A 21205-nucleotide genomic window follows, 5' to 3' on the forward strand; every position below is an offset into this window, starting at 1 on the left:
CTCCATCCCCGCAGCAAGCACCATCCTCCCACCATCAGTTCCACCCGTACCCCCATCACCACTTCCAACCCAGACACCCGCCCAGCCATCACCCCACCCGCACCCCAGCATTGTGTGACCTCGCAGGACCCTCAGAGACCCAAGGGACAGACAGCAGAGCAGGCTGTTCCCCCCTGCCGAGCCTGTCCTTCCACACACACCCCTGCCCCCCCCCCCCCAACTGCTCCCCACCAGGTGTGGTCTGGGGCTTCCTGGCCGGAGGCAGCTACAGAAGGAGGGAAAGAAGCCGGAGGCTGGGACAGGGAGGGCCACGCCCTGTGCACCCCCCCACACACACACCCCGGGCACCTGCCCGCCAGAGTCTCAAAGACACTCCCGCCCAGGCCCCGAGCTGCCTGTCTTCGCCATGCGGCGGGCGCCCAGGGGACAGAGCGGGCTGCTGGCGGGGGAGCAAGATGGACAAGTTCCGGATGATCTTCCAGTTCCTGCAGTCCAACCAGGAGTCCTTCATGAACGGCATCTGCGGCATCCTGGCCCTGGCCAGCGCCCAGATGTACTCGGCCTTCGACTTCAACTGCCCCTGCCTGCCCGGCTACAACGCGGCCTACAGCGCGGGCATCCTGCTGGCCCCGCCGCTGGTGCTCTTCCTGCTGGGCCTGGTGCTCAACAACAACGTGTCCATGCTGGCCGAGGAGTGGAAGCGGCCGCCGGGCCGCCGCGCCAAGGACCCCGCCGTGCTGCGCTACATGTTCTGCTCCATGGCCCAGCGCGCCCTCATCGCGCCCGTCGTCTGGGTGGCCGTCACCCTGCTCGATGGCAAGTGCTTCCTCTGCGCCTTCTGCACCGCCGTGCCCGTGAACGCGCTGGGCAACGGCAGCCTGGCCCCCGGCCTGCCCGGCCCTGAGCTCGCCCGCCTGCTGGCGCGGGTGCCCTGCCCCGAGATCTACGACGGGGACTGGCTGCTGGCGCGTGAGGTGGCCGTGCGCTATTTGCGTTGCATCTCCCAGGTGAGGAGGCGCCGGGGCCTGGGTCCCCCTGGGCTCTGGAGGGCTCGGATGCCCCGCCGTGCCCAGTGCAGGGAGGGAGCCCCGGGGTCAAGGCCGTGAGCTTCCACATGCAGGGGACCTGAGTTGGAATTTCAACTCCACCTGGTCTCCCCAAGCACTTCTGGGGTGGGGCTGGGAACCCCCGGGCTGAGCAGCATCCCTGGGCCCAGAGCATCCAACGTTCAGGCCAGGTGGGCCAAGTGCTAATGAGAAAGGCTCCCGGGGTCCTGAGCATTGCATAGGACCCCCACAGAACATGGAAGTCTGTCCTATGTACGTCTGCAGGGCCTCCTCGGACATCGTTTCCCACAGATGAAGCTCTGAGGGGCACAGGGGCTCATTTTCCCTGCTAAGGCTCTGTGTGTGTGTGTGTGTGTGTGTGTGTGTGTGTGTGTGTGTGTGTGTGTTGTTAGGGATCTCATGCATGCAAGGTAATTTTGTTTTCATTTTTGTTTTCTTTTTTTTGTTTTAACTATTTTTTTGGGTCACACCTGGCAATGCACAGGGGCTACTCCTGGCTCATGCACTCAGGAATCACTCCTGGCGGTGCTCAGGGGTCCATATGTGATGCTGGGAATCAAACCCAGGTCCGCCACGTGCAAGGCAAACGCCCTACCCGCTGTGCTATTGCTCCAGCTCCTTGTTTCCTTTTTCTTTCTTCCTTCTCCCTTTTTTTTTGTTTTGTTTGTTTGCTTGTTTGTTTTGGGGCCACCCCTGACAATGCTCAGAAGTTACTCCTGACTCTGCACTCAGGGGTCACTCCTGCCGCTGTTCAGGGGTGCCGGGGATAGAACCTGGGCTGGCCATGTGCTAGGCAGGCGCCTTAGCTGCTATGCTATCTCTCTGGCCCAAGGTAACTTTTCTGCACCACTTGCCCAGCCCAGAGTCCAGCTTCTGAGAGCCAGGTGACTCCCCTGGGCTTGTGTCCCACAGGACACGTGCTAGGCGGCTTCTGTCCAAGGCGTGCTGTCTGTCTGTCCTGGGCGCAGCTCAGCCCACTGCACATCCCAACTCTCGAGCCGGGAATTTGCATTCTTTCCTCTCCCGGGCCTGGTGGGGAGGCACATGGGTGGCTGGGCTCTTTGGGTACATTTCCCTGGCAAATGCCCCCAGCTGGTTCCTCGCTGCGCTGCTTGGGGGGTGGGCACTGAGGGCCTGCGGGCCCCTCCAGGGAAGGACTAGACGAGGTGGCACCATCAGTGTAGGGGCAGGGGGCGGCGGGTTGAAAGGAAATCCAGGCTCAGCTCCCCCAGCACCCTCCCACATCCTGTGGGTCTGGGCCCCCATTCGTTGCAGCCCCCAAGGAATGGGAGGACAGGAAGCTGGGGTTGTCAGTGGAGGGGGCGGGGGGCAGACCTGGCTGCAGGAGCTGGATGTTTGCACGATGAGAGGCAGGGCCAGGCACCCCTCTCTCTCCTGTGGTGCTGCACCAGCACCCAGACAGCCCGTGTGAATCCCACAGTCTGAGGGTGCACCCCAAACTCTGCTTTCCGGAGCAGCCAGAACTTCCTCTCCCATGGGGTCCCCCGGGCAGCCTCACTGACCTCCTGGCCTTATACCCAGACAGCCCCGCTGAACAGTGCCTGGAAGGCTCCCTGATACCTCACGCATTGCAGTGAGTTGGCTTCCAAATTCCATCTGAGAGGGTGGGGACGACTGCACAGCAGGCTGGACACTTGTCTTGCTCACAGCTGACCCAGGCTCAATCCCCAACTCCCCACGTGGTCCCCAGAGCCTGCCAGGAGTGATCCCTGAGTGCAGAATCAGGAGCAAGCTCTGAGCACCACCGGGTGTGATCCAAAGACATAAAAAACAAATTCTACTTGACATAGTGGGCTTCATCTGAACTCTAGAAATTTTCTTTCTTTTTTTTTTAAATTTAATTTTATTTAATTTTATATTTAAATTATTTGTAATGAATCACCATGAGATGCAGTTGCAGATTTACAAACTTCCGTGTGAACTCCTGAAATTTTTACATACAAATCAGATTCCCAGAAGAAAATGTGGGTCTGTTCGGGCCCGCCCAGTGCCCTTGGCCCAGGGGGCCACGTCTGCACAGACCAGGGGCGGGGGTGGCCCAGAGCCAGGCCCGCTGACTGTGCCCTCCCGCAGGCCCTGGGCTGGTCCTTCGTGCTGCTGACCACGCTGCTGGCCTTCGCCGTGCGCTCCGTGCGGCCCTGCTTCACGCAGGCGGCCTTCCTCAAGAGCAAGTACTGGTCCCACTACATCGACATCGAGCGCAGGCTCTTCGACGAGACGTGCACGGAGCACGCCAAGGCCTTCGCCAAGGTCTGCATCCAGCAGTTCTTCGAGGCCATGACCCACGACCTGGAGCTGGGCCACTCCCACGGGGCGCTGGCGCCCCCCAGCCCGGCAGTGGCGGCAGCCCCCGCGGCTGGCCCCGACGGGGCCGAGGAGGAGCGGGAGAAGCTGAGGGGCATCACAGACCAGGGCGCCGTCAACCGGCTGCTCACCAGCTGGCACCAGTGCAAACCGCCGCTGCGCCTGGGCCAGGACGAGCCCCTGATGGGCAACGGCTGGGCTGGGGGCGGCCCCCGGGCTCCCCGCAGGGAGGTGGCCACCTACATCAGCAAGGTGTGAGCCCGGCCGGGGGGGAAGAGCCGGGCATGGGAGTGCAGGCTCCCCAGACCCCCTGGCGTGGGCATTGGGGGGGCCCCCATGTCCCTGAAAGGACCTGTCCAGGCCCCACGGAGGAGGCTTCTGGGGCTGGGTCAATGGGGCCAGGAGCGGCCATCGCTGTCACCCCGTTGCTCATCCATTTGTGCGAGCGGGCACCAGTGACTCTCACTGTGAGACTTACTGTTACTGCCAGCAGCAGTATCTGCAGGAAAGGCCCAGACGCGGCTGAGAGGACACCGTGTGCACTGCCCGGCTCCCAGGCCCTAACTCCCGGCTCTCCGTCTCACAGACCTGCTGGCCGCAGCGTCCACACCACCCCAGTGTCGGGGGCCCTTTCCCTCGGCTCTGACTCAGGCAGCTGGGGGTGTATCTGGCAGCAGGAACCCCGCGCTCTGCTGTGCCTCGGAGGGAAGCTGCTGGCCCTCAGCAGCCCCGTTGGACCGACTCAGCGCCCCGCCTGGGTGACAGGTGGTGAGACAAGGTGCCCGATCCAGGGCACTCGGGAGAAGCCAAAGTGTGCCCCAGGGAGGCACGCCGGGCCCCAGCTCCAGACCCAGAGAGCCTTCGCCCCAGGGCCCCTGACCTGACCTCCTGTCCCTTCCAGGCCAGAGGCCGCAGGCTCTTGTCTCGGTGTCGCCCGGTGGCAGTCAGGCTGTGTCCCGGCACCCAGCAACACCTGTGCTGGTCCCCATGTGTCATGAGGGTACTCTGGGGTTTGAGGGGTGCAGGCCCTGCCCTCATAACAGCTCAAGCACCGTTGGGGGTGGTCAGAGTCAAATTACAAATAGGGCGCACATTCAGACCACTCAAGGGGGTTCCTTCGAAGCCCCCCTAACACCCCCACTCCTCATATCTGGGCCCAGGACTTGGCCCCATAGACACAGAAGCTGCGGGCCGGGAGGTAGTAGGTCAGGTAGGACACTTGCCCTCCACACTGTCAATCCGGATTAAAGCCCTGGCACCACGGAGTCTCCTCTGAGTACTGCCAGGGGTGATCCCTAAGCACAGCCAGGTGTGACCCCAAAACCAAACAAACAAAAGAATCAGAAGTGAAATACGCCCCTTTCCTCAAGATCCCTCGGGGGAAAGGGGGCTCTGGCTCAGAGGCCCTGAGTTGGGGGGTGTGTGGAGGGCGGTTGCCAAAGGTAGCTCCAGTGCCAGGATGAGCCGAAAGATTCAGCGCAGGCTCCGTGGCTTCAAACCGTGTCCCAGGATATTTCCTGAGCCTCAGTTTCCCCTCCGGTCAGAGGGCCGAGGGCACTCCCCTCTGAGGGGTATCATTCACTCCTCTCCCCTCACCTACCGGAGGACCCAGGAGCTCAGCTCATAAGGAGGAAATGCAAGGAGAAGAAGGGCCTCCCCCGCCCCTTCCAATGTCCTCGAACCCCAGTCTCGCTGATCAATGAACCCGAATCGCTCTGTGGCAGCATTGTGGTTGTCTTTTGGTGTGTTGGGGTCGAACCCGGAACCCCATACATGCAGGTTAGTTTGATGGTGCCCATGCTTCCATCTGTGTCCCCGCCCCCATCCCACCTTTCCCCATCTGAGACCCACAACTCCCTCCCGTAATAATTGGGAAAAGGGGGATCCTTATTACCTGATGTGGGGTGGGAAGGAGTGAGGAGTGCTCTGCCAGGAGGGGGGCTTGAGGCCCTGCTCAGGGGAGGGTTCAGAAGACTGAGGAAGCAGTTTAGAGGCCAGAGCACAGGCTTGACCAGTGGGGGGCCAGGGGCCCATCCCAGCACCCCGTCTCCCAAGCGTGAGCTGGAGCATGTCCTGGAACACTGCTGGGGTTGCCCTTAGAGCCCAGAAATAAGAATCAAAGCACAGAAAGACCAGGAGCGGGTACCAGGAGACCCTGGGCTCGATCCCTGGCAGCACCTACACTCCCACTCAAAGGGAGAAGCAAAGAGAAGTCGGGAGCCTGTTGGTGTGTGGGAGAGGGGTGGGCCAAGGAGACCCCAGGGGGAAAAGCCATCCTCCTGGAATTGGGGCCACGAAGTACGGATGGGCACATGGCGTCAGAGAGAGCCGAGGCCAAGCCCCAGAGCCCCAAGACTTGCAGAGATGGACGAGCCCCCCTGAGGCGTCTCTGGAAGTGGGGACTAAAGGTCTGCTCTGCCCCTCAGCATCATGCCGAAGTGGAAGGAGAAAGAATCTGGAAGGGTGTTGGTAGGATCTTAAAAATAAACACCAGGTTTGGGTTAGGGCGTTTGCCTTGCAAGTGGCCAAACCGGGTTCGATTCCCAGCATCCCATATGGTCCCCTGAGCACTGCCAGGAGTGATTTCTGAATGCAGACCCAGAATTAACCCCTGAGTAACCGCTGATCATTGCCGGGTATGACCAAAAAGTAAAAAACCAGCAAACAAAAAAGATTTTGCTTTTTTTTTTCCTTAGTTATGAGACCTGATCACACCTAGTTATGCCAAAGACTTACTCCTGGATCTGTGCTCAGGGCTGACTTCTGCTGAGGCTCAGGGAACTCTATATGATGCCAGGGGTTTGGGCCCCTCAGTGCCCCTATGCAAGACAAGTGCCCACCAGCTGTATTATCTCTTGGATCGCTCCACCTGAAGTCTAAAGCCATATCAGAGTTAGCTGGAACAGGGGTGCGACCTGTTGAGAATATGAGTCAGGCAGGGCAGGAGGGGGAGAGGTGATCCCTCCCTCCCCAGCCAGGGCAGCTCTGCACCATGGGCGGAGCCTCTCAGGGTGGCTGGGCCTGGGCCTGACCTGCTGAGATCTTACAGTGTAATCTGCAGAGTCCCCCGCTCTCTCATCTGCAATGAACTATTGTGAACTACTTTATGACAATAAAATATATAAAAATTGTAAAATCAATCAATCAATCAAAAAGCAGTGGCTGGAGAGATAGTACAGCGGGCAGGGCTCCCAAGTATCACTGGGTATGTCCCAGGCGTCACTGGGAACACTTGGTCATGCCCTACCCTGCAGCTTTCGGGCAGCACCACATCTCTCAGGCCCTAAGGCTAAACTGTGAGCCAGGTTAGCTGAAGTATCACCAGTGACCTGGGTACAACACACACACACACATACACACACACACACACACACACACACACACACACACACACGAAGCTACAGAGAGAGGAGCGTGAGCAGCCCAAGAGATGGGTGTGGAGACATAGGAATGGGATTCCGTTGCTCAGAGCTGTACAGGGCCAAATGGAGGGACACCCACCCCAGGGAGCCTTTGAGACAAGCATGAGGTAATTTTCCTATAAGATAATGAGGGTGAGGAGGAAGCAGGCATGTAGGGGCTCCCAGAGGGTCTCTGAAGGCTTCCCCGAGGTGGCATGGGACTGAGCCTCTCTGTCTGAGCCAGACTTGGAGTCTGAGATGTGGAAGGAGGCCCTGGGGTGGGGGGAGAGGAAGGCAGCAGGGGTCTGCAAAGTCTAAGCACAGAGCAGGTGCTAGAGTGAGGGCAGAGGGATGGAATCCCGCTGGGAATGCTGGTTTCTCCTTCAGGGGCAGAATTTGCAACCGGGCGATGCAGAGCCGGCTGGCTAGGGGTGCTGAGGGCCGGCTCCACCCTGGCCACTTAGGACCCCCTCAGCTGCCCCTTTCCCTGAACGCCCGGCCCTCTGTGTCTCAGAGATTAGGGTGGCTGCTCATCTGCACAGTGGCCGTGGTGGTGTTCCTGATCAACTGTCTCAAGGCCTGCTGCTCGAAGCTCGGCTACCACCAGGAGGCCTACAAGACCCGCTACCTCGCCAAGGAGGAGCAGCTCTTGCAACACACGACCGAGGTGCACTCGCTCTCTGTGGCGGCCAGCAACGTGAAGCAGTTCTTCGGCTTCGTGGCGCTCAGCCAGAGGGACCAGGCGCTAATGGCCAAGTTCCCAAAGCAAGGCACGCAGGTGATTCTTCCGTGGGACAGCATCACTGGTACCTCCGAGTACCAGGAGATGCTGGGCATCCCCCTCTGCAGCCGCCTGCACAAGTGGGCCAACAGGCGGTCTAGCATCGACAAGGAGTTTAATATGACCCTACTTCCCCACACGTAGCCTCATCTTGCTGCCAGCCCACCCCCCGACCCTTGCAGCACCACCCTTTCTCCCAAACCACCGGCTCTGGAGGAAGAATGAGGTTCAGCGGTATGGGGTGTGGAGGAGAGGGCAGCGCACCTGGCCGCCCCTGAAGGACAGGCCTGTGGACCTGAAGAAACGCCCTCAGTATGGGGCAATGGCTCGCCAGGCTGAGCTCAGCTCACAGGCAGGAGTCCTGGATGCAACCCCAGACCCGAGTTTTCCTGAGCATCACCCGGGAGTGGCTCCTGAGCACAGCCCCAAGCAGAACCCCAGCAGCTGAAAACCTTCAGAACCCAAGTGGCGCCATGCTCAAGGCCTCTCTCCACACACTCGGAAAAGCCTAACCCTAGTGGGAACTGGCAGGAAAACCCAGGTATGCGGGAACCCGTGACAAAGTTCTCTAAGTGTGCTTGAATCAGAAATGGGACTCCTCCCCCCAGCTCCCCAGTTTTCCAGTAGCTTGGCAGTGACACCCGCAAACTGCACCCCGCCCACACCCCCCGCCATGCGCCATGTAATCTCATCAATGGCCAAGACCCAGAGACTACAGACTAAAGCTCCTGGAAGAGAGTATCACTGAACTTCCTAATGCGGTCGCACGACCTCTTATACTCTAATCCACTTATATACCAAAGTAGCACACATATGCTTGGTTATAACATACTTGCTTGTGTTCTTTTATATTCGAGCTTAAATGGCTCCAGAATGAAATACAACGGCCTTCATACACTTTCCAATTGTGGTGGGAAGGTGCTCGATAGTGGAATTGGTCTTTCAATATGATCTGCAATGAACTATTGTAAACTACTTTATGAAAATAAAATACATAAAAATTGTAAAATAAATAAATAAGCCTGGCAGAAGAAATTCTACAGCAGGTAGGGCTCATGCCTTGGAAGTGACTTACCTGGGGCACTCTGATCCGGGCACCACATTCCCCAGGGATGATCCTTGAGAAGAAAAAAAAAAGGTAAGGAGTCAGCTGTGTGGGGGCAAAAAAACAAAAAACAACACCTTGCTCCAAATCCACCCACTGACGCCCTCCTGGCCCAGGGTTCCCACATTCTGAAGTTCCCACCCAAAAGTCCTGAGATTTGGGCTCTACTTTTGGTTTCATCAGTTTGCGGGGGGGAAAGACTGCACCAGTGACACTCAGGGTTTGCATGCAGCTTGGTGCTGAGGGGTGGCTCCGGGAGATGCCGTAGGACCAGGCAGAGCGAATAGCGCTGAAGACCAGACCCCAGGACTCCTGCAGAACCTGCCCTCCAGTTCATCCAGAAAACACGTCTCCCAGACCCTTAGGTGCTGGTTTTTGTTTGTTTTCCCTCCACCTAAGATTTTGCTTTTTGGAGGCTGGAGCAATTGCACAGTGGGTAAGGCTGACCTTGCACGCGGCTGACCCAGGTTCAATTCCCAGCATCCCATATGGTCCCCTGAGCACTCTAGGAGTGATTCCTGAATGCAGAGCCAGGAGTAACCCCTGATCATTGCTGGGTATGACCCAAAAAGTAAAAAACAGGGGGCTGGAGCAATAGCACAGTGGGTAGGGCGTTTGCCTTGAACATTGCCAACCCGGGTTCGATCCCCAGATTCCCATATGGTCCCCTAAGCACCACCAAGAGAAATTCCTGAGTGCAGAGCCAGGAGTAACCCCTGTGCATTGCCTGGTGTGACCCAAAAAGCAAAAAACAAACAAACAAACAAACAAAAAGGTTTTGCTTTTTTTTTTTTAGTTATGAGGCCTGATCACACCTAGTTCTGCTAAAGCCTTACTCCTGGCTCTGTGCTCAGAGCTGACTTCTGCTGAGGCTCAGGGAACTCTATATGATGCCAGGAGTTTGGGCCCCTGATCTTACAGTACAATCTGCAGAGTCCCCCTCTCTCTCATCTGCAATGAACTATTGTGAACTACTTTATGAAAATAAAATATATAAAAATTGTGAAATCAATCAATCAATCAATAAATAAGCACTTGCTGGAGAGATAGTACAATGGGCAGAGAGCGTGGAATGGTCTCTCTCCCAGATAAAGGAGTTTGAGAAGACGCTGGGGCTGGTGCCCGCGTGGCCCCTCGCTCCGCCTCAGCCCTTCTTGGCTTTAAGGCTCCCGTGAGTGCAGACTCTGGGTGCAAAGTTCCCAAGTAGGGTTCCAGAGTCCTGGCCACCAGTGGGAATCACTGAGGAGGGACCAGGTCCTCTTCTGAGAGGGCGGCCCAGGCCAGTGAGGGGTATCCCCAGATTTCTCCAACAAAACTGGGAGGGGTGGGAGTGAAGACTGGCCCGACTCCGCTCTGGGTCAAGTCACACACCGCAGGGCTGGCACCTTGCTTACCCAGAGCTCCAGGACAGGCGGCCCGGGGCATGTAGGCCTCCCGCGACGCCTTCGCCTTCCTGCTTTGCTTCTGTGCCCGAGCTGGGTGGCTTCATAAAGTTTTGCTCCAGTAAAGAGGAGGGTCAGCTGATCAATGACGCACATGTCAGCCCCAACTTGGGAAATGGGCAGGGCAAAGGGTGGGGAGCAGGGGTGCTGGGGGGGAGATGCAGATTACACTGTAAGATCTCAGCAGGTCAGGGCCAGGCCCAGCCACCCTGAGAGGCTCCCCCCACCATGCAGAGCTGCCCTGGCTGGGGAGGGAGGGATCACCTCTCCCTCTCCTGCCCTGCCTGACTCATATTCCCAGGAGGTCGCACCCCTGTTCCAGCTAACTCTGATATGGCTTCAGACCTCAGGTGGAGGGACCCAAGAGATAAAACAGCAGGTGGGCACTTGTCTTGCACAGGGGCACTGAGGGGTCCAACCCTTGGCATCATATAGAGTCCCCTGAGCCTCTGATGCCAGGGGTTGGGCTCCTCGGTGCCCCTGTGCAAGACAAGTGCCCACCTGCTGTATTATCTATTGGGTGCCTCCACCTGAGTTCTAAAGCAACCCCAGATTTAGCTGGAACAGGGGCGACCTGCTGGGAAGATGAGTCAGGTAGGAGGTGAGGTGATCCCTCCCTCCCCAGCCGGGGCAGCTCTGCAGGGTGGGGGGAGCCTCTCAGGGTGGCCGGGCCTGGCCCTGACCTGCTGAGATCTGCAGGGAGGAGAGTCTCGCCGGCTGCTTTAGGGGCTGAGGCAGAGGCACCAGTCAGGTGGGGCCCTGCTCACCCGGACAGGACGCCCACCTCCACCCAGGCTGTTCCCTCCAGCCCCAGCCAGCCTCCCAAGGAAGGTGGTGGGGGAGGGCGAGACCGCCACCTACCTCAGGACCCTGGCTGTGAGCAGCTTCCCTTCCGGAAGGTGTTCGTAATATAGTTCCGTGTGCTATGGGCTGTGCTGGGAGATGTGTGGGTGCAGGGCCAAACCCACCACGGACGGCCCCAGGCTGACAGCAGAGAGACTGGAGGACATAAACACAAGGTCCTGACCTGTAAAAAAGTAAGGCTCGCCGAGGGGCGAGTGCACTCGCGGGCTCTCTAGGAGGCTCTGTCTCACCGCCCACGTTCAGTGCCCTGGAACCGCGGTGTATGGGTTGGATCGGGACGGCCTGTGGTCAAGGACAGGCGAAGGAAGAACGAGGACCAAGCTAGTTGCTGATTAGTTACCGTTTATTCAATCTTCCATCTTTCTCATCTCCCGCACTCCCAGCTCCTTCCTCTCTCTGGATCTACTGCTGCTTCTTTCTGGCTTCTCTCTCTCCTCCTACTTGTCTCTCCCACCTTGCCCTCTAGGCTACAACCAGCCAGGTAGCAAAATCAACATAAGAAAGCCCTTCCTCACTCTTAAGGTTTTTTTCTTTTCCTTAGTCCAGGAACTTATTAACATCTTAATACTAGTTATTTTTGTATGGATATAGCAAGGGATACATTGAGGTTTGCAAGGCAGCTCTCCTGGCAATATCTTGCCACAGACTCAGACCGCAGCACTCAGGCCAGATTAATCATTCCTCACCCTAGCAGGGTCCGAATCTAGTTATCACTGTTTGGATCATGACAACATTTGTCCATGATCAAGCTCTTAACTTATAGTTAAGCATTAGGCACTTTGGCCAGGCCCATCTCGATGCCAGGGTAGCACACAACTCACCGCTTGCCCTGAGTCCTTCTTGTCCCACATGTAGAGGGGGTGGCCCTGGGGTGATAGTGGGCAGATGCCCCACCTGTCTGCTGCCCGCACCCCTCACGCAAACCCAGCCCCTGCCTGAGGACTGTGGCTCTAACTCACAGAGATGGAGAGAATGATGGGGAGACAGGCCACACCCTGGGCCCGGCTCAGCTGTGTGGGAAGTGAACCTCACAGAACCCTGTGTCCGGGGGCCCAGACTTCCTGTCGCTGGCATCTAGGGGGCCTAGCTCCAGGGTCTGGTGGTCAGGGCTGCCGAGTCGGGAAGAGGAAATCAGGGGAGAGAAGGTTCTCCAGGGCTTGTGGGTGAGCAGAGAGCAAGGCCAGCAAGAAGTGGCAAGATGGAAATTCGCTTGGCCCAGGCCTCCTGAGATGCTGCTCAAGAGTCCTGCCGGGCACCTCCATATTTGCAGTTTGCAGGGGTCGGGGGTGAACCCAGTCTTCACAGGGAAGAGGCCTGAGCTCTGCCTTGGCCACATCCCCCACCCCAGGCTCCAGAACTTCCTGGGAGTATTTCCTTCTCTTCACAATGGGGAGCATGACCCCTTCTGCCCTCTCTGACAGTCTCTCTGGAGCCCCTGCAGGAGAGAGATGCGGGGGCATGGCCAGGCCTCTGCACTCCCTCCCTGGCCCTCCTGCCTCCCTGAGAGGACAGGGGCCCAGAGGAGATGCCCGAGTGGGTGGGAGCCGGGAGCCCACCTGAGGCCCCCAGGAGGGCAATGGTGCCCGGGACTCTCCCCAGCGCCACTCCACAGCACAGGGTCACCTCCCCCCATCGGGGGCGCAGGTCCCCTCCCACATCAGGACACTGGCCCAACAGACCACTGCCTGGACCTAACCCGCAGTCCGAAGGGAAGTGAGCGTCCTGTCGCTGCTGGCAGGCCACGGGGCCCTCCTCAGCCCCCAGGAAGAAGCTGGTGGAAGCCAGGAGGTCTGAGCATCCGAGGAGGAGGGCCCACAGCTCTGCCCCTGAGAGAAGCCACTGCCCCTTCTCTGCGAGTCTGGGGGCTGACAGCCCACTGAGGGGTCCCGAGGATGAGGAATGGTGGCTGAGTAGAATGTGGGCCACCATCACTGCCCCCTTATCTGCGTGACCCCAGGAGCTGTCCCTGGGGGTCAGGTTCAGAGCACATATTCTTCTACCTCCTGCTGTCTTACAGGAGGTGTCCAGCAGCCACCAGAGTGACCAGCCCGGCCCTGCTGCAAGGTGACTGCCAGCCCGCACTTCCTCCTCATGCAGCCCCTGCCCCAACACCATGGCTAACCCCATCATCCGCTTCCTGTCGCTCTTCTTCAAGAGCAAGGATGTGATGATCTTCAATGGGCTGGTGGCCCTGGGCACCGTGGGCAGCCAGGAGCTCTTCTCCGTGGTGGCCTTCCACTGCCCGTGTGCACCCGCCCGGAACTACCTGTACGGGCTGACGGCCATCGGGGTGCCCGCCTTGGTGCTCTTCCTCGTCAGCATCATCCTCAACAACCAGACCTGGAACCTGGTGACCGAGTGCCAGTACCGAAGGTCCAAGAACTGCTCGGCCGCCCCCACCTTCCTGCTCCTGAGCTCCATCGTGGGCCGCGCTGCCTTGGCCCCCGTCACCTGGTCGGTCATCTCCCTGCTGCGCGGGGAGGCCTACGTCTGCGCACTCAGCGAGTTTGTGGACCCGTCCTCGCTCACGGCTGGGAACGAGAGCTTCCCTTTCTCCCACGCCACACAGATCCTGGCCAGGTTCCCTTGTGGGGAGAGCCCTGCCAATCTATCCAGCTTCCAGGAGGAGGTGAGCCGCAGGCTCAGGTATGAGTCTCAGGTAAGGCTGTGCTGAGGGATGCTCATCCCTTCCCTGGGACGGGGTGGGGGGCTCTGTGCCCATGCAGGAACTGATCCTCAGGAAGACTCCAGACTCTGAGTCCACTAATTAGTGGCAACCTTTAAGCAAGATTCTTAGTGGGACAAGAATCATTTCAAGTCTCAAATAAGTGAGTTTTGTTCAATTTGCATTGCTGGGGAGTAGGACCCAAGGCTCAGCCATGCAGGAAGTTGTTCTATTGCTGAGTCATTTTCCCAACTAAGTCCTTGCAGCCCAGTCCTCTCCCTTGACCTTAAGTACAATAGTTTTAGTTAGGGGAGGGGGAGGGAGTAAGAAAGAGGGAGAGACGAAGAGTGTCAGGCATTCAGAAGGGAACATGAGCAGAGGGGAGAGAGCTGAGGAAGCCCAAAGGTAAAAGAAAGGAACTCACACTCCAATGGGGTGCAGCTGGCCCTGGCGGGGAGGTCCCCCCTTGCTCCCGCAAAGTTCCCCAAACTGCCCTGGCTTGAGGTTTCCCATGCAGATAAGAGTCTGTTGCTAGGGTGTTGTCAAGGGCAGAGGTTGGGGGAGTCTTCTTGCAGCTGACTGCAGCCCTAGTTCCTGCTGGCACCTCTCTCCTGGGCCACCACCTGTGCCAGTGGGTCTCACGGGGCTTGTGTCTGCAGCACAAAGGGGCCCTTTCCCGTGCCCTGGGCTCCTGTAGGGCCGGTGATGGTGCGGCTTTGCAGCAGCTCTCCAGCCTCTCATGCCCGCCCACAGTCTCCCCTGCTCATGGGCCCGGCTGGGCATCAAGAACCCAGGCTTCCGGCTCTCTCCACCTGCCAACCCACACAGCTGTGGCAGAGACCCTCTTCTTTCTTTCTTTCTTTCTTTCTTTCTTTCTTTCTTTCTTTCTTTCTTTCTTTCTTTCTTTCTTTCTTTCTTTCTTTCTTTCTTTCTTTCTTTCTTTCTTTCTTTCTTTCTTTCTTTCTTTCTTTCTTTCTTTCTTTCTTTCTTTCTTTCTTTTGCTTTTTGGGTCACACCCAGCGATGCTCAGGGGTTACTCCTGACTTTACACTCAGGAATCACTCCTGGCGGTGCTTGGGGGACCGTATGGGATGCTGGAGATTGAACGCGGGTCGGCCGCGTGCAAGGCAAATGCTCTACCTGCTGTGCTTTCCCTCTGGCCCCAAGAAATCTGCTGCTTTAGATCCCATCTTGGTCCTACTGCTTCTGAGAAATTCACGCCTGCTCCCTCCTACCTTCAGCTGTAAGATTCGATCCGAACAACAGAGGGATCCCGGAAAGGAAGCAGCCGGGTGGAGGCTGAAGGGGCAGAGAGGAGGCCGGGGAGCGGCAAGGAGGCACTGACCTAGTCTCGGGACATGGCAAACACCAGTTGGGGTTGGGGATGGTACAGGCTAAGGCCCAAGCCTGGCGTGCACCCAGCCCAATCTGGTTCAACCTGGCACCACACGGTCCCTGAGCACTGCCAGGTAGAGCACTGGAGGCACCTCGAGCATCGCTGGGTGGGGCCCAGGCACCTCGAGCATCGCTGGGTGGGGCCCAGGAAGCCTGGCCACCCCCAGCCCCACAGGGTTCAGGCAGCACCACATCCCTCGGACCCTGGTCAAATACTCAGATCTGCACAGGGCCGAATGGAGGGACACCCACCCCAGGGAGCCTTTGAGACAAAGTGAGGCGATTTTCCAATAGGGTCGTGAGGGTGAGGAGGACGCAGGCATGGGGGAGCGCCCAGAGGGTCTCGGGACGTGGCACGGGACCGAGCCTGGCAGTCTGAGCCAGACTTGGTGGCTGAGATGCAGGAAGCCCTGGGGAGGCAGCAGGAATCTGCAGAGTCGAAGCAAGCGCCTGTGCCCGGGAGAGAGGGCAGAGGGACCGAGTGGCGCTGGGCATGCCAGCTTCTCCTTCAGCCGGGGAGTCTGGGCCAGCCGGCTGGGGTGCAGAGGGTCAGCCCCACCCTGGCCGCTGCAGCCCTCCTCAGCCGCCCTTTCTCTGACCAGCTCTTCGGGTGGCTGCTCATAGGCTCGGTGGACATCCTGGTGTTCCTGACCAAGTGCCTCAAGTACTTCTGCTCGCCGCTCAGCTACCGCCAGGAGGCCTACTGGGCCCGCTACCGCGCCAACGAGGACCAGCTCTTCCAGCACACGGCCGAGGCGCACTCACGCGTGCTGGCGGCCAGCAACGTGCAGATCTTCTTCGGCTTCGTGGCGCTCAACAAGGAAGATGAGGAGCTGGTGGCCAAGTTCCCCGTCCAGGGCACACAGCCGCGGCCACAGTGGAACGCCATCACTGGCGTCTACCTGTACCGGGAGAAGCTGGGCCTCCCCCTCTACAGCCGCCTGCACAAGTGGGCCCAGGGTCTGAGTGGGAAAGGTGCGGCCCCCGACATGGAGGTGGCCCTGCTGGCCCCCTGAGGCCCCACCACCCCCTGCACTGCGTCTCGGGGTAGAGTGAGGCAAGAGGCCCAGGGTGTGGCCTCCTCCACCACCAGGAAGTCCCTGGTCACTCCCAGAGCGAGTATTCCGAAAGCTTGGACCTGGCACCAGGGAATGGAATGTTTTATTCCTGAAGGCCCGGGCTACTGGCTGGCCTCAGCTGTGACTGACCCGGCCTGAGCAGGGAACCCGCAGGGAACCCCAGTGGGCAGGACCCTAGAGGATTGCGGGGAGCAGGGAGGTGTGGACGTGGCAGAGGCCCTGTCCCCTCTCCTGTCCACTCCCGCAGAGCTGGCAGCCCTGCCCGAAGACAAAACTGGGGCTATACCACGGGCCCACGCCCTGTAACCCCAGCAGGGAGACTGGCCCCAGGCTGCTCTTCGGGGAGGGTCCCCAGGGGATACGTGTCCAGCTGTTCTGAAACAACCACACCCTGGCCCTGCTCCCAGGGGCCGCTCCCCGTTTCGCCTTCAGGATGCTCATCCTGGACCCACCTTATGGCCCCGACACAAGGGCCCAGGACCACGCTGGGTTGAGGCACCGCCAGGCATGGCCCCTGGCACGACTCAGATCCCAGTCGGGGTTCAGGCCCCAACCTGCGCCTCCGCCCGGGACACAGGCAGCTGCTCCGGGAGCGCGGGGCGGCCTCGGAGAGGGAACAACAGCGAACTGACACGTGTGCAAAAAAGACAGAATTCATTCTGACCCCGCCGGGGTCTCCCCAGGGTGCCTCCAGGAAGCCCCCTTAAGTCCGCCGGCCCCCGGGTCAGTCCTCTGGCACGGCGCTCCGGGCCTACACGTACTCCAGCGCCTTGGCCTTCACGGCCTGCACGGCCGCCTCGGTGCCCTGTTGCTCCTCGTAGTCCAGGTAGCGCTTGAAGAAGAATTTCATGCGCTTGGGGGCCAGGCTCAGGTGAATGACCCGCTCGAAGATGTCCCTGTGGGGAAGGGCGGGCACTGTTGGCCTCCAGGCTCTGGGCACCAGGCCCTCCTGTGGCCACTCCTACTATGTCAGCATTAAAGACGCCCTCGGCGGGACCCAAGGCAGGGCAGGAGGAGGCGCTTGCCTCGAGAGCACTGACTGGCTTGTTCTGCAGTTTGAGGCCACACCTGGCGGGTATCAGGGGTTACTCCTGGCTTTGCGTCCAGGGATCATTCCTGGTGGACCATAAGCAGTGCTGGGAGTCAAATTCAGGTCGAGTGTGTGTGAGACATGCATCTTCCCCCCTGGACTATCTCTCTGACTCTCATAACCCATTTTTACAAAGACTTAGGGAAACCAAGCCACTCTCCAGGGCCAATAAGTAAGCACCGAGGTCCAGTCCCCTGAAGGTCTGAGTCCAAACCCTGGAGATGCCGTGACCCCGGGGTGGGGAGGAGCCTTTCCAACATCCTCTCCCTGAGTATTCTGATGGCTTCCAAAGCCAGCTGCCCCCCTGCCTGAGAACTGCCTGGGCTTTGACCCAGGGCCCCGTGAACTAGCCAGGGAGTCATCATCATCATCATCATCATCATCATCCCATTGATCATCAAATTCCTCGAGCGGTCTCAGTAATGTCTGCTTTCGTCCTAGCCCTGAGATTTTAGAAGCTTCTCCTTACTTGTCCTTCCCAACGATGCCACATTGGAGGCTCTTTCAGGGTCAGGGGAATGAGACCCAGCATTGTTACTGGATTTCGCACATGAATACAACATGGGGAGTGTGCAAGGCTCTCCCATGTGGGCAGGAAACTCTCAGTAGCTAGCGAGGTTCTCCCAGAGGGAGAACTAGGTTATAAGCTTGGAGGCCGCATGCTTCCTGGAGCTTGGTTTTAAGTCTGCGGTCCGATGGTGGGATTACACTGCACCGGGGGCAGTCCCTGGGTGTGACTGCCTAGCTACTGGAAAATGGGAAATCTGTGCAGAAGAGGCCCAGTCCCAATCTGAGCAGGCTTGGAGGTCTCAGCCTCGGGTCCCACACACCTGGGTTCCTCTGCTGGTACCTTCATGCATGAGGTTCATCTGAATGTGTGGAGAGGGGCCTTGAGCATGGCTGTGGTTAGGCTCTGGAGGTCTTCGGTCCTGGGAGCACTGCAAGGGTCGGGGAGGGAAGCTGGAGCCCACCCCCTCTGAGGGGCCCCGGGGAAGACAGCCAGGAGCACAGGCAAGAGAGTCTCTAGCCAGGGAGTACAGGACAAATTCCAGTAAGGGAAACAGAATAGATTCCAAATCAAAGAGACATTCCCTAGCCGCCTCTTACTCTCATAGGATGGGGGTAAGGGGGAGGGCCCACACCCAGTGGTGCTCAGGGGCTACTCCTGGCTCCAAGCTGGGGAATCACTGCACAGAGCCAGCACCTTGAGCCCTGGATATCTCTGGGCCCTCTCATAGATGTTCTGAGTGACCTTTACTTGTGGAGAGTCTTTCTACGGATCCATCAAGCCCAGAGACCCCAAGCGTGTGATTAGTGTGTCTACATACAACCTGGAAACGTCCTCGTGGCCACAATGCAAAGGCCAGTAGGGTCAGCCAGCGCCTCTCCAGCAAGTAGGGCCCCATCAGCTCCAACACCAGGCGTTTCTCCGTTCCTGCTGGCAGTGATGGCTGGCTCCCGTCCCCCTCTCCCCAGAGGAGTCCAAGAGGCTCCTGTTTGTTCCACCCTTCACCCACAGGCGCCTGGCAGGGAGGGTGGGTGCTCTCCCAGGGAGGGAGCCTGTGGACAGTTCTCTCTCAGCAGCTTGAGGGGCGATGTCCCGCCAGCCTTCTCCTCCCCCTTTCCTGCATTTCTCGAAAATCACCACTTGGGGGCGTGAGCACTCTATGCGACTCTGCCACTACCCAGGCAAACTAGGAAGGGGTGGCGGGCGGCCTGGCAATTAGTCAAAGGCCCTAACATCAATATCAGTCTTTTGCTCTTTCTAAATATCAAAGAGCTTCCTAGGTAGGAGAGAGATCTTTCTAGCCGCCCTGAGCGGCGAGCGACTTCACTGTCAAGAAAACCTTGGGAGAATGGGGCTAGAGAGACCGTGCAGAGGGTAGGGCGCTTGTGACCAGCATCCATAGGGTCCCCGAGCACCACCAGGAGTAATTCCTGAGTGCAGAGCCAGGAGTAACGCCTGAGCATTGCCTGTGTGGCCCAAAAAGAAAGGAGGAGAGGAGTGGAGAGGAGAGGAGAGGAGAGGAGAGGAGAGGAGAGGAGAGGAGAGGAGAGGAGAGGAGAGGAGAGGAGAGGAGAGGAGAGGAGAGGAGAGGAGAGGAGAGGAGAGGAGAGGAGAGGAGAGGAGAGGAGAGGAGAGGAGAGGAGAGGAGAGGAGAGGAGAGGAGAGGAGAGGAGAGGAGAGGAGAGGAGAGGAGAGGAGAGGAGAGGAGAGGAGAGGAGAGGAGAGGAGAGGAGAGGAGAGGAGAGGAGAGGAGAGGAGAGGAGAGGAGGAAAGAAGGGGAGGGGAAGAAGGTAAAAAGAAAAAAAAGTTAAGAGAGGAGAATAAACCCCTCTTCCACCTCTGAGATGTTCCTTTCTGTGTCTGTTTGAGTGACTGGAACCACTTTTCTACACTGCACCTGAGACAGGACCTGTGACAAGGTCAGGGTCCTCTCTCCCACCCCAGCCCTGCCCCCTGCTCCCGCCCTCGTTGGCCAGACCCTCCAAAGAAGGGTCATACTCCCCTTCACAAACTCACTCCGGGGACAGAGAAGACCCCCAACCTCAGTCTCAGGGGGTGTACTCAGAGCACTGCATTTCACGTGAGCGACACCCTCAGCACAGCACGTGGGCGCAGGGCAGCCTTGTCGCTACAAGGTCACTAAGGCAGTCAGTCCCCAGCATGGCCCGCACACACTCAAACGGGCCTCAGAGCTGGACACCCCCTCAGTCGGCATCTCCCTCACACTCCTAACGCCTCTGGCCCCACGGGGGGCCTCGGAGGTCTCCTGGCTCTGCGGGCAGATCACCCCGACTGGGCATCTAGGCAGAAGGAAAACAACCCTCAGTGTCAGCCAGCCCGACTCCTTCTGACGCGGGCCTCAGTCCTCTGGGGCCCCCACCCCAGCTGAGGTGGTGCTCAAGAGAGCAAAGCCCCTCCTCTCCCCTCCTCTCTGCATGGCTGCACCCCGCCTCTCGCGGCCCAGCCCTCCGAGGAACTCAGGACAGGGGATCTGGGCTGGGAGGGTTTCTCCCGAGGCCCGAGTCCCCTGGGCCCATCAGCCTTCAGGCCCTGGAGGTGTCCCAGCTCTCTTTAGCTCCCTCTCCATGTCCCCTCACACGGGCCTCTCCCTTCCCAGTGCCACACACACACACACACACACACACACACACACACACACACACACACACACACACACACACACACAGAGTACCTCAGAATTGGGGAACATACAGAAGAGCAGTAAAACCCAGGTGCCTGCCGCTTGCCCCAGAGAGGGAGGGGTGGGGTCTGAGAGCCTGTCCACCTGTTTCTCCTGGGACCCACCTGGTGGTGCTCAGGGTGAGAATTGCAGGCAGCCACTGAGAACGCTAACTCCCCCCACACACACTCAAACACACACACACACACACACACACACACGTGCACATACACCCACCCACACACGCACGGACATACATACACCCCACCCCATGGCCCAGGACCCCGCGTGTCTGGCCCCCTGCTACACTGCCTCCCCTCCATGTCTTTGTCTGCGCTGGCCCCCGTGCCTGGCCCCTGGCCTTCGATGCCAGTGCTGGCACAGGGTCTGACGTCTCCCCCAGACCCTCTAATCCAGGAGGCCCTCCTGCCTCCTCCAGCTTGACAGATGCTGAAATCGAGACTCAGCAGAGCCAGATGGTGCTGACCGAGGCCAGAGAGCGGAAGTCCACTCCGTGAGCACCTGGGCCTTCCCACACCCTGAATTTGCCTGTTCCCCCCCCCCCTGCCCCCTCCAGGACAGGGCAGGGCCCATTTGCCTGGAGGGGCTTTGGTGGTGGTGGAGCCGCGCCTCACTCAGGGCCAGAGAGGAGCCGCCTTGGGCAGCCTGGGTGGGAGACCCCCCTTGGCCGGACTGGGCACCCGGGCTGGGGGCGGGGGCTCCTCCTGCACCTGGGGCCCTTGCTTGGAAGACACGCAAGGCCCCTGCGGGCCCAGACTCCCGCGGCCATGGACAAGCTCCGC

General features: G+C 59.1%; 2 protein-coding genes across 2 annotated transcripts; both read left to right on the forward strand.

Moving 5' to 3' along the window:
- Positions 1 to 455: 455 nt before the first annotated feature.
- Positions 456 to 3650, forward strand: LOC129399314 (calcium homeostasis modulator protein 1). The gene is made up of 2 exons (XM_055118696.1): positions 456 to 1007; positions 3162 to 3650. The coding sequence occupies exons 1-2, from the start codon at positions 456 to 458 to the stop codon at positions 3648 to 3650; spliced, it is 1041 nt and encodes a 346-aa protein (XP_054974671.1).
- Positions 3651 to 13098: 9448 nt separating this feature from the next.
- On the forward strand, positions 13099 to 16061 carry LOC129399353 (calcium homeostasis modulator protein 2-like). Its single transcript, XM_055119169.1, has 2 exons — positions 13099 to 13644; positions 15648 to 16061. The coding sequence occupies exons 1-2, from the start codon at positions 13099 to 13101 to the stop codon at positions 16059 to 16061; spliced, it is 960 nt and encodes a 319-aa protein (XP_054975144.1).
- Positions 16062 to 21205: the final 5144 nt, after the last annotated feature.

Source organism: Sorex araneus, chromosome 11, assembly GCF_027595985.1.
Source record: "Sorex araneus isolate mSorAra2 chromosome 11, mSorAra2.pri, whole genome shotgun sequence".
NCBI lineage: Eukaryota > Metazoa > Chordata > Mammalia > Eulipotyphla > Soricidae > Sorex > Sorex araneus.

Coding starts and splice junctions, on each gene's coding strand:
- LOC129399314 (XM_055118696.1), top strand. CDS start 456: ATGGACAAGTTCCGGATGATCTTCCAGTTCCTGCAGTCCAACCAGGAG. Junction 1,008..3,161: donor ATTTGCGTTGCATCTCCCAG/GTGAGGAGGCGC, acceptor GCCCTCCCGCAG/GCCCTGGGCTGGTCCTTCGT.
- LOC129399353 (XM_055119169.1), top strand. CDS start 13,099: ATGGCTAACCCCATCATCCGCTTCCTGTCGCTCTTCTTCAAGAGCAAG. Junction 13,645..15,647: donor GGCTCAGGTATGAGTCTCAG/GTAAGGCTGTGC, acceptor TTCTCTGACCAG/CTCTTCGGGTGGCTGCTCAT.